We start from the raw sequence: 12,375 nt of genomic DNA, 5'->3' as shown, positions 1-12,375 counted from the left end.
AAAATCCAAAACATCATGAATTAAATTTATGAAAATAGAGAGAGAGTCTTTCTTCGTTCTTGTAGGTTGGTCATGATATTTTGAGTTGGGTTTGGTATGGTATTTTGGGTTAAGTAAGATTGTTGGGTTAGACAAAGCTATTTCTGCACAATGATAAAGTATATGGTTCGATTTGCAAATGAGTAAAAATTTTCTTTAAAATATTTAATTTTTTTATAAAGAAAAGAAAAGAAAGGAGGGTCGGGCTACGTGACTCCCTTGCTGCAGAGTGTCATCATAAAGGCTACGCGGTTTGGGGCAGTTGAGAGAGAGAGAGAGAGAGAGAGAGAGGAAAGAAGAAGAAGAAGAAAAGTGGAGATATGAATTGATCTGTGTTTGTTTGTGGGATTTTGCGTCATGAAAGCTATGTATTGGAAGGAGTAGTGGGGCTGCTGTTCACATGGCTTACCAAATGCATGAAATGCAACATGAAGCCTTTCCCTTTCCTATGATCCTCTGCACCTCTTTTGCTCATCGCCATGAATCATGATCCTCTGCTTCAAAAGCTCACTGATCCCTTCCCTTAGATGCTTATCTGATTGCTAGCCAGGGATGATGGAACTCTTTAAGATATCAAAACATTTAGCCATATAAACTGTTTATAAATAAAAATGGAGTTCTTCTTCTTTCTTTTATTTTTTTTTATTTTACTTTTACATGATTGCCTGAAATCATAGAAATTAACAGACGTATTTAAATAGTTAAAATTTTCTTTCATTGCACTATGATTTCGAGTAGTATTAGATAGGTTTCAGTTCATTTTAAACAATATTAGACAAGGCAAAAATAATGTTTTCTTAACTTAAGTTTCATTTTTTTTAAAGTGGCAATAATGGTATAATGAAGAATGGACTTCCAATTATAATTTTTTTTTTTAAAAAAATATATCACTGGCAATTATGTAAAAGACCCATAAAATGTTATCACGGTGTGATAGATATGCTCATTCAATGCTATCACCCATTTGGAGAAGCATGCAAGTACTGAGAAAATTGGTGCTTCTGGAGAGAGAGAGAGAGACTCAATTGATTACCTCATTTACTCATGCATTCATTGTTTTAACTCATTCTATCACATGCATACACAGAAAGGAAATTTATTACTTATATATATGCTCAGTTTCATCTTGTCTGGTTACATGTGATATAAACTTTGCATTGTCTATTAATTTGTACCATTAGTAGCTCATACTGGGGTCGTACGTGATTAATGCATGGAAACTAGAAAAAAAACTCCATTTTTGCATGTTATAAATGCCAATAATATTACAGGGAATGGTAGATGTACACATGGGCACATATACAGTATTGCACTATATATATATATAGATAGATAGATAGAGAGAGAGAGAGAGAGAGAGAGAGAGAGAGAGAGAGAGAGAGAGAGAGAGAGAGAGAGATACGATACATATTGATAAAAATTATCATTTCATATGCATTATTTAAGTGGCTATTTCATTCAACAACGCTAAAATATCATAGATTTTGTGCATGGAGAGATAGAAAGTTGGCCTTAGAATAAAAAAAATATTGTTTTGGTTTATAGATGACATAAAAGAGAAGAAATAAAACTAAGTTACCTTTGGAAGTGGAAGTGAGGGAGTAATTAGCTCTCCTGATAATATTAACCGGTTCTCCTGGTCGATTCTATAGTATATCATATAATTTTAGCCGTTAAGTTGAAGAGAAAGAAATTAGAGGTAAATTATTTGAATTATTTATCCTACAAAATTTTCTGACATGGTATCTTAGTTTATCCTCTTGGCACTCAATCCGGGAATAAGAATATTCACTCAAAGATTAAAGAAGAAGAAGAAAAATAAAATAAAATAGACAACATTAAACCATCAGCCTGGCCGAGTAGGATTGGTGGTCAATTTGATAAAAGGATGAATGCATGTCAGGAATAGGGATAAGAATAGTGAGTTATACGAGAATAAACAGTTGCCGTATTCAATGATCAGAATAGACAAGAGACATAATGTAGGGATATGACTACCAGAATACAGCACATGAGACTACCCTTCTTCTCTATCTGCTTCTCTCTTTTAATGAAGCCAGCTTGTTAGTAGCATTACTTGCTTGATATAAATATCCATCAGCTGTTAGGAGGTTATCGGTTGCATTCAATGACAATTGGATTGGATGTATGCCAGGGAGCTCTTTCCTTCCATTATATTTCGCTCGCCACTCCATTTTCCACATCACTTACAGGTTGAGACAAAAGACATTTATCTTAGAAAAGAAAAGGTACTGAAAGAATTTATATAGATTCATGAACGTCCATCACTTAATATATAGTTTAAAATTTTCAGATTGAAAGCTTTCTGGCAAACTTTGCTTCTCGGACGATTGAGGACTCCATTGTCTCCCAACAGTTAATACGAGAGAAGATGGTTTTGTAATCATAGACTAGTTGTAAGCGAACATGAGAGGAGAATCATAATAATACGACAGTTTAAATGCATGCCGGAGTGAGTATGAGCAATAGCATAATAGACAAATGAATTCGATATAAACTCATAAAGAGAGAGACTGGAGTTGAGGATAACAGTTGATGTTAAGATCATCATTTGTGTGTACATATTGAGTATAATAAAATTTGTAATTCTTCTATATATTAAGTAGACAAGGTTAAAAGACTCATGGCTGGCTTTTATCTCATCATCTTCCTGTTTCCATGAAATAGATAAAGGTAGGCACAGCTAACCAAGTCAAGGATTTGGGGCCCAAGCTGACAAAAAATAAAGCTTTAAAGTGGTATTAATGCCTTAATGCTAGCTGTGATCAACTTCTCACTTGAATAAATGTAGCATGTGGATTTAATGCTGGCATTAATTTGGGCCAGCATTATTATTGTTCTTTAGTAGTGGATTTGGATAAACCTAATAAGAGATCTCTCTTGAACGAGAGAAAATCTTATAACTTGTTGGGGGAAATTACAAATACCACTTCATGGTTATGCCTAAAACTAAACTATTCTTTTATTAAGGCCTCGTTCAGGTATAAAATAGAGTTGAAATAGGAATATCAATTCCTATATATTATTACTAAAATGGGAGAATATTTCATATGATACAAATTTAAAAAATATATTTTATTTTTAATAAAATTATAATAAATACATTTGATTTGATATAAAGTAGATGACATAAATATTAAAGGTAAACTAATAATTGAGTTAGAGTGTGATATAAGATGTAATTTTGATGAATAGTATTTATTTTCTAAAATAAAATTATTATGATGTTTAACTATTATTTTAGAATAGAAAAATTATTCCTGAAAGTAGGACCAGAGGCCCAAGCCCAAGCCCATGTAATAGGACCAGAGGCCCAATTTATGCTACATTGGGCCCAAAGTGGTTGCTAAACTTATCGGTCCACTGTGAAGAATAAGCCTAATTGTAATTAACGTTAATTATCAGAGTAATTTAGGAAAACCACTGTAACTTTTGACTCTATTTAATAGCCCCAAGTCTATATATAGGCTTGATAAATAGCCAATTCTCCGTAAATATAGAAGCACTAAGGCTGTCTAGTCTAGGCTTCAAATCGTATGCGTTGTTTTTTGACTTTAAATCATATGCGTTGTCTCCGGATTTCAAGTTGTATGTATTAGCTAACTATTGCTCTAAATTAAATGTCGCTAAAATATTACTCTAAATTATTACACTATTCTTTTAAGTCAACCACACTGTCGAGCTAAAGCCCGAACCACTGAATACCCTATAAACAATTTAAAAACAAGATATACGTTTAGCCTATGGATGCTACGATTCTCGTTCCTTCCATTCGAGCGGATGTGGGTTGAATTGTGAACAACGATAAATATACAATCTTTTTTGTGCACATCACTGCCTGCATTTTAGTCTTATTACAGATCGCAACTTACTCCTTTTAATTTTGGTCCACGCTTTTTTGTTTTTGCTTTAAATAATATGATAATATCCAATAATAGGTATACATAGGAGTGGTCAAAATTTGAAGGCATTGTGCAGAGTGAAATAAACACATAATATAGGGTGTGAAATGAAAAAAGTCGGAAAGAATTTAATACACCTTGGAAGTCAAACGTACATCTGACGAGTCTGGAAAGCAGTTAGAGAGAAATAACTCTGTCATGCATTTACTTTGCTCTTGGTTCATGGTGTCGTCTGACCAACCTTAACTCTTTCTTGATCTCATCACCTTATATATATATATATACTCCCCTCTAGCTTCCATGATCTCCATCGTATAGCAAAAGTCAAATCCTTCTACTGATCAAAATGAGTGTTGTGAGTGCATTCGCCGTAGTACTTGTTCTCTTGGCAAGTGATGCTACTACGGCAGAGGTAGTAGTAGTAGGTGGGGTAGTGGCAGAAGACAAGCACCTCTTCTTTGGCCGCCGCCATGGGGATGGTGATGGTGGTGGTTTGGGCCATGGCGTTTATAGCAAAGGGTTCAGGCATGACTTGGGCCATGGTGGGGGTGGTGGAGGGCTTGGTGGTAATCTAGGAGGTGGTGGTGGTGAACTTGGTGGAGGTGATGCAAGTGGTGGTCTTGGTGCTGGTGGTGCTGATGGTTCTGCTGCACTTGGTGGAGCAGGAGGTGGTGGTGCAAGTGGTGGTCTTGGTGGAGGTGATGCAAGTGGTAGAATAGGAGGTGGTGGTGGTGCAAGTGGTTCAGTTGGTGGAGGAACAGGTGGAGGATTCGGCGGTGGAGCGGGAGCTGGCGGAGGACTTGGAGGAGGAGCTAGTGGTGGAGGCGGATTTGGCGGTGGCGTCGGTGGTGGATTCGGGGTTGGTGGTGGGTTTGGTGTCGGCGGTGGAGGTGGAGGCTTTGGCTTTGGTGGAGGTTTTGGTTTTGGAGGAGGTGGTGGTCACTGATCAAAGTCCTTTTCGTATTGTAGCTAGCTTCTTTTGCATGGATCATATTTATTTCTCATAGTATTGAACTTATAAATTCCATGAAGAGTACTACTAAAAAAAATGGGGTGGTGGCGCAGTTGGCTAGCGCGTAGGTCTCATAGCTAAAGCGAGTGATCCTGAGGTCGAGAGTTCGAGCCTCTCTCACCCCATTAATCTTTTTTTTCTTCTCTTTTATTAAAAGGTGTAAAAATTAAAGATAATTCCAACCTGCCGGTTTTGCGATTAATTTGCATTTGACTTTCTAATTTAATATATAAAAAATAAGCGTATATTTTTTATAGTCAATACATATTTTATTATAATAGAGCGCACATAATTTACATATGTAGTGTACACTAAAATCTATTATTGCATATTAAACAAATTAAATATAATTAAATTACAAAAATCCCTTTCCAACCTAATAACAAAATTTTACATGTATTATACATAGTAATTAGAAAATAGAGACAGACAAAAGAAGCACACAGCACATTGTGTGAAGAAGTAACTTATGCTGCATCATATGATGCAGCAGCTAAATTTTGACTAGTGAGCTAAAATCTTGTTGATCCGAGTCCTCATTCTTGTTGAGTAGTAGATTTGAATCTCTGAGAAAATTCCTGTACCATTTGGCTGATAGCTTCGGTGTTCTCTCTTGTGTCTTGAAGTCTACATGATAAAGTCCGAACCGCACAGTGTAGCCCATCAACCATTCAAAATTATCGAGCAGCGACCATAGAAAGTAACCCCGTACATCGGCTCCTTTCCTACAGCAGCGAACAATAGATGAACAAACTATTTCTGCATAATATTTGTATCGATAATCACAGACGTTATTCATTAATATTTGTATTTGTATCGATAATATTTGTATCGATAAGCATGAAAGGATGTAAGATTAGTATTCCTAGCTATTGTCAATATTACCGTTATGTTATTTCTCTAGATTCTTTCATGCTTAAAGAGTAAGGATATAATGCGTAGGTATCAATAGCTACACAGGATTCCAACTAGTCTACAAAAAGATTATCACGACGTCTGCAAATATACTAGGAAGAAACATCATATGGACTGATATGCTGTAGGTGAGACATACTACTTCATGTGTATTGGCATCAACTTGCAAATATACTAGGATGCAATGTCATATAGACTTAGAATTAAGCTGTGGATGAGACATATTAGTAGTGTATTTGGCATGTAGAATGACAAGCTTACAGATGTACAATATGCAGGTTAAGCATTTTTCTTCCTGTAAATTACCATATGGCAGAAGACAAAGCAGTAAGATGGCCATGTATATATTCCACTCTTTCGACGTCATTGGTTAAGTCACTGATGGATAGGCTATCATCGCTTCTATCTGGATAGCCTGAAAAGCAAAACACATGCAATTCACATGTAGCAGTAAATAAATAGAACTATAGAACTTTTAGGCTCAAGAAAGGAAAGAGAAAAATTGTCCAGTATTAATTTTATGTATGATACACCACCTTCAAACTATGGTGAGTATCCCTTTCTTTTTAGCTAGGCAAGTACTCAAGCTTAGCATCATTCATCCAAAGAACAAAACGTATTCATATTTCTGTCAGAAACTAACACATTGCCTTTTTCAGTTTAATCCTGTAGTTTCACTGAAATGATTTTCATTTATTTGTTGGGGTTATAAGTGGATTTTGACTGTAATTGTGCAGCTTGGTTAGATATTCTGGACTATGGACCAACATAAGAAATGAGCCTGAACAAAACTGACTCAATCTTTCGTCCATCATAGTGTGGCTCTGAAAAAAACTGGGTCCTGGTTGATCATGCAAATTGGTTCACAGATGTTCCAAACTATGTTAGAACCCAAGCATATAATAGGTGTGTTTCTTCCCTGAAATCAGCGCTAGAACGTGAGATAGTTTGGCTACATCTACAAATTATGGTGTTACTGGAGGAAGTTAATCAGGTTTTTGCTGCAGCATACCATTTTCTGTAATATACATGGGTGTATTGTTATATCTTTGCTTGATGTACATCACCACCTTCTCCATGCCATATGGAACTACGTAGATATTTTCTACTGCAGTCTGCAAGATTTAGTATAGTTTATTTTTAGTTTAACTATTCATGTAATAAGCTGTGACATAATAGCATGATACTGTTGATGGATGGAAAGAGTCACAGAAAGCATGTGCAAAGTTGTATCAGTGAAGAACCTTATAGGTTTTAGTGGTAAACTTCATACCGGATTTCCAATTGGTACTCCATTTCTGTCTCCAGTAGAAAACACCAGTGCATTCCCATTGTAGTCATCCACTTCGCATGGAGAGATCATGCAAGTATTCATATTTCCATGCAGAAAGCTTATCATTTCCTTTCTCTTTAACTGAATTCCAAAGTTCTTATCTTCATATTCCAAGCAAACCAAAGTGAATTGACCAACAGCCAAAACATATGCAATCAGGTCCTGGTACCGCAATGGAGAGTGAAGGAATCAGGTCCTGGTACCGCAATCAGGTCCTTTATAATTACAACCTTATTATATGTTAAAATAACATGTCTAATAGTTACAAACTTGCATCATTTCTGCAGGAAAAGAGGCCAAAACATACATAAAAAAAAAATTAATACATCAAAGCAAGTGTCACCTGGTATGTGAGAGAAAATATCCCAATTGCTAGGACCTTTATTACCTTCTGAATATGCATCTTCAATCTGCAGATAGAAGTAGAAGTCATTGAAGAACTTCTAAACGAACCATAAGATTGGATTCTATTCTTAAACCATAAGATTGAACTACTGGAATGCATATCCACCTGCCTATAGGGGATGGTACTGGTCAAGCAATAATTTGTCCAATATGCAATTAATACAGCTAATGGGTAGTTTCAGTTTCAAGAATTATACCTGATAAGAGGAAGTTGCGGTCCCAAATAGAAAGTTTGGAGGGAATTGGCTTCTATCGAGGCATGATACCAAGGAGAGCAGCTGAAGAAATAAAGCGATTGCCAGATCCCTCTTCGTCCCCTCCATTCTCTCGTCTCTCCAACTACTCTGTGAGCAGATGAGCAATTATAGGGAACAACCCAGAGATATTTATCTTGCTTGGTTTCTATTACTGTTATGATTGTCTCTAGGGAATGAGCGGTTGGAACCTTTGGCATCGCAATGTGAACAAGAGAATACAAATGGCGACCCACTCCGTAGATTTGGACATAAATGTTGCTGGGAATTGAAAGAAGCAAAACATCAAACAGTGGACAGACATGTCACATGACATGGATAGAAAGTGCTAACTCTGTTTTCATTCTCCTCCTAAATGCTTGCGAAAACGGAAATGATTCACGTCCAAGCATGACGGCTTCACCTCCTTCTACAAAAGGGTAAAAGGTAAATTTAACACCTTATTATCACTCGTTTTCGAATAAATTTTCTTTTACGTTCCAGGTTGAGATGCCAACCAACAGTGGTTAGATGCGGACAGTACGTCTGCGAACTGTTCGACGTTTTGCTCCATCGAATTTTTAATTATCAAAATCAATGAAGTGGTCGCCGTTTGGATTCTCTAATTTATACCACAACGGCAGTTCAATAAATGTAAAAGTTGAGTGCAAGGCCAAAGATTTCAACTGAGTTCTGGGATAGCAGAAAAGGTATATCCCAGTTATCCTCATCCGTTTCTAGCTTATCCTCCAGATGATTGGTGCATTATAGGAATTAGGAACTTTGTGTGTGTATAATTCGAAAAGACGCTTTAGGAACTTAGCCAGTGGGTGATGGGAAGGAATGATATAGAGCTTAAACAAGTAGTATTTACTTGCTTATGTCCTCAAGAATCTTCTCCTTGATCCAGTTCATATATTATATCAATCCAGCAGTTGTCTGTGGGCCATTTAGGCCCTCCAAGTTGTCGAAATTGGCAACTTATGAATTGTATTGTCCAGGAAAGATGGGAGTTTTTGGTCTCTAAGTTTAGTCTGCACATCAAAAAATATACCCAAGTCAACAGAGAAAAATAAACAGTTTGGATTTCCTCCGTTACATTTGGAGAGAACAAAGGTAATGCTAGATTACTAGCCATTTATCCAGTGTCTTATTTTATTAAATTATACAAATAAAATAGCACCTTCTTAAAAAGTAATGCTAGACGTAGGAAAATTAGAAGATTGATTGCAGAAGAGAAGTACGTTGAAATTTTTAATCTACAAGTAAACTTTTTCCTGCATCAGACTAGTAGTAGCTCCACTTGGATCTCCATCTAGTAAGCTAAGTCTTGTGGATCCAAGTCGTCATTCTTGTTTAGTAGTAGATTTGAACCTTTGAGAAAATTCCTGTACCATTTGGCAGACAGCTTTGGAGTTCTCTCTTCTGTCTTGAAGTCCACATGATGAAGTCCAAATCTCATGGTGTAGCCAAATGCCCATTCAAAATTATCAATGAGAGACCATACAAAGTAACCCCTCACATCACCTCCTTTCCTACATCAGTAAACCATACAATTAACAAACTATATACTTCTCCAAATAATTTTGTCGATCGAAAATTAACAGTGGTTAACAAATAAAAGGTTATTTTCTAACATCCTTTTTATAAGTTACCTTATGGCCAAGGACAAGGAAGTAAGATAGTCATGGATATATTTCACCCTTTCGACGTCGTTGACAAAGTCACTGACAGATGAGCTATCACTGCTGTGTTGTGCATAACCTGCAAAGAAGGGAATGAGAATGAAATTTACAAGTTCCAGAGCCTAAACTTGGTTCATCTGTTTTCTTACCATTCTCCGTAATATACATTGGTATATTGTTATATCTATCCTTGATGTACATGACCACCTTCTCGATGCCGTCTGGAACTACGTAGATATTTGGCATTGCAGTCTGCAATGGTGAGTGCAATGAGTGTTAGTTTTTATGCAGAGTTACAGAAAGCAATTGAAGAGTTTTATGCTGCAATCTTACTTGCAAAGTGATGTCAAAGAACTCATTCTATGAGGCTTATAACGTTCAGATTCTTACCATATTTCCTATCAGTGAGCCGTTCCTTTTTCCAGTAGATAAGACTAGTGAATTACCATAGTAACGATCCAATTCACATGAGGAAAACATGCAATCCTTAATGTAACAAGTTGAGTAGTGATTGATTCCAATGAAGTCCAGTTTGTTTTGCAGCAATTTCTTCTCTTCAGGTGAAAATGTCGGTAACCGTGAAGCTAAGATCTTGCGCATCTCAAGAGGGTAATCACCAAGAATTATAGGATCCAGAATCCTTCGTCAGGTAGAAACATTTAAAACAGAAAGTCAGAAAACAGGAATAAAGGACATTTTTGAATTTCATTGTCACTTGCTAGATAGAAACAGATAAATTAGGTCAACAAAAATTAGCACCAAAATGTTTGAAACTAGTATGAACATAATATGGATAGCAAAACAAGCAGAATCAAATGCTTCTTTTACCATACAAAACAATGCACTACACAAATCCAATCCAGGGAACAGGTGAATTTTTTTACTAAGACAGTACAAACAAGAAATTTTCACACTGCTAGAATTGAGAGAGAATTCATTCAGAAGTATGCATGATCTTTATTCTTTCTTAGGAGATAAATTATTTACCATGCAACTTCGAAAGCTAAAGTTCGTAGAACTGCTAATCGATCTGCTGTGATATTCCTTAATGGCTCAAACCATGACATGCTGACCACAATACCGATAGAACCGCCTTGTTTGACCTTTTTAAGAAAGATAAGTATAAGAATACTACAGATGATAAAATTGTTTCAGAAAGTACTCCATTTCTTTACGAATGACCATAACATTAGCACTGAATACCTGATAACCTCTCCTGTATATGTCGACAGCAGTTGCATGTGATAGTATAATATTATTTGCTACAATATATGGTTCCGATGTAGAATCTCCAGAATGGCAATTACCAAATGGTTTGGAACAACGACTTGGAGGATAGGTTCCAGTTAGATAAGCAAATTTGGTGTACAGGTTTGGCTCATTAAATGTGGTCCAGAACTTCACTCTATCGCCAAATGCCTTGAAACATACTTCTGCAAAATATCCAAAATCTTTCCTGGAAAATATAGAAAAGCTAAGATGATTTAAAAGAAAAACTACTTATTTCTAATGAAATCAGGATGGTGAAAAAAAGGACATACTGTATCTCTGGACTCAACCATGCACCATATCGATCTTCTAAGTAGTATGGAAAATCAAAATGATTCAACGTAACAAACGGTTGTATTCCTGCTCCAAGTATCAAGATTGAAACTTAAACACGCGTAAGATCCACAATTCTGCAAATAACAGTAGAAAGCAAAAGCAAGTACCTTTGAGCAAGAGAGCATCAATAAGGCTGCTATAAAATGCTATACCCTTTGGATTAACATCTCCAAATCGACCACCTACGTATGAAACGAATTTGTTTAGTAACAAAGAGACATAGATTTTAACGAGATGCCGGAAACTCACTTGGGAGAATTCTTGACCAGGATATGGAGAATCTGTAAGAGTTGACACCCAGAGAGTGCATTAATTCAATGTCTTCCTGCCCAAAATTTTTTCGAAGTTCGAAGATTATATACATCAACGATTAAATCTTTTATCAGGTTAGAAGTGTAATGTTTTTTTTTTTATCAAGTACCATGTAGCGATGATAATGGTCATCAGAGGTATCAGCATTGCTCCCATCTCTAATTTTCCCTGATATAGAGCAGATAAAGCTAAGTCTTCTCTGATAAGATAAACTATATAGGATATATATGTGTGTGTGTGTGTGTGTGTGTTAATTACCTTCTGTGTGAGTAAAAATATCCCAATTACTTGGACCTTTGTTATCTTCTAAATAAGCACCTTCAATCTGAGTAAAGAAAGATTGAATTTAAACAGATTTTGAAGCTTTTGATTGTTCTAAAAGACATAAATTGGATAAAATTGCATGAAAAAATTGATGAAAAGTTACCTGATAAGATGAAGTTGCAGTCCCAAATAGGAAATTTGGAGGGAATTGGCTTCTATCGAGGCATGAAACCAAGGAGAGAAGCTGAAGGATTGAAGCCATTGCCAAAGCCTTCTTCCTCTCCATTACTCCCACCTTTCCAATACTTCGGTGTATAAATTAAGGAGAAGAAAACTATCATTATATCTATAACACTGTGCATAGATTGCTTCAATTTTTCTCTTTCTTTTCCTACTTTTATGATATGTTATTGCTGACTTGGATGAATTTGCTCCAACAATACGGCTTAGAAAATTATCTCCTCTATATTCTACCCTTTTTCTCGTTTTCAGATAAGATAGTGAGAATTTATACAGTCTCAATTGTAGAAAAGAGGAGTTGAATTATTGATTGAATTGGTTTTTTTGGGGTTGTGATGGCGACTTCAACATCTGACTTTTCAACAAAAGGGAAAATTAGAGCAGGAGTTTATTGGCATTAAATATACCC

At 36.0% G+C, this 12,375-nt stretch overlaps 2 protein-coding genes and 1 non-coding gene across 4 annotated transcripts; 1 reads left to right on the top strand and 2 right to left on the bottom strand.

The window, feature by feature from the left end:
* Nucleotides 1-5,012: 5,012 nt before the first annotated feature.
* Nucleotides 5,013-5,099, top strand: TRNAM-CAU (transfer RNA methionine (anticodon CAU)). The gene is given in 2 exon segments: nt 5,013-5,050; nt 5,064-5,099. It is a non-coding gene; the product is annotated as a tRNA-Met (tRNA).
* A 246-nt stretch (nt 5,100-5,345) lies between these two features.
* LOC140781824 (probable inactive beta-glucosidase 14) lies at nt 5,346-8,312 on the bottom strand. The gene is made up of 6 exons (XM_073128068.1): nt 7,825-8,312; nt 7,566-7,632; nt 7,163-7,384; nt 6,902-7,004; nt 6,196-6,304; nt 5,346-5,699 (listed from the first exon to the last, which is right to left on the bottom strand). The coding sequence occupies exons 1-6, from the start codon at nt 8,079-8,081 to the stop codon at nt 5,468-5,470; spliced, it is 990 nt and encodes a 329-aa protein (XP_072984169.1). The 5' UTR covers nt 8,082-8,312; the 3' UTR covers nt 5,346-5,467.
* Nucleotides 8,313-8,925: 613 nt separating this feature from the next.
* LOC140781823 (probable inactive beta-glucosidase 14) lies at nt 8,926-12,172 on the bottom strand. Of its 2 annotated transcripts, XM_073128066.1 has the most exons (12): nt 11,890-12,172; nt 11,721-11,787; nt 11,572-11,630; nt 11,400-11,475; nt 11,258-11,332; nt 11,087-11,174; nt 10,749-11,001; nt 10,533-10,648; nt 9,936-10,185; nt 9,695-9,797; nt 9,516-9,624; nt 8,926-9,395 (listed from the first exon to the last, which is right to left on the bottom strand). In XM_073128066.1, exons 1-12 carry the CDS (start codon nt 12,010-12,012, stop codon nt 9,176-9,178), a joined length of 1,539 nt encoding a protein of 512 aa, XP_072984167.1. In that variant the 5' UTR covers nt 12,013-12,172; the 3' UTR covers nt 8,926-9,175. The 2 variants fall into 2 exon arrangements, with proteins under 2 accessions (XP_072984167.1, XP_072984168.1); XM_073128067.1 differs by lacking the exons at nt 11,721-11,787; nt 11,890-12,172 and having other exon boundaries at nt 11,400-11,471; nt 11,572-11,629.
* Between the last annotated feature and the right edge of the window lie 203 nt (nt 12,173-12,375).

Source organism: Typha latifolia, chromosome 2, assembly GCF_019914945.1.
Source record: "Typha latifolia isolate L0001 chromosome 2, TyphaL0001v2, whole genome shotgun sequence".
Lineage (NCBI taxonomy): Eukaryota > Viridiplantae > Streptophyta > Magnoliopsida > Poales > Typhaceae > Typha > Typha latifolia.
The sequence above is the reverse complement of the archived record's forward strand: the minus strand, read 5'-3'. Positions and strand labels throughout refer to the sequence as shown.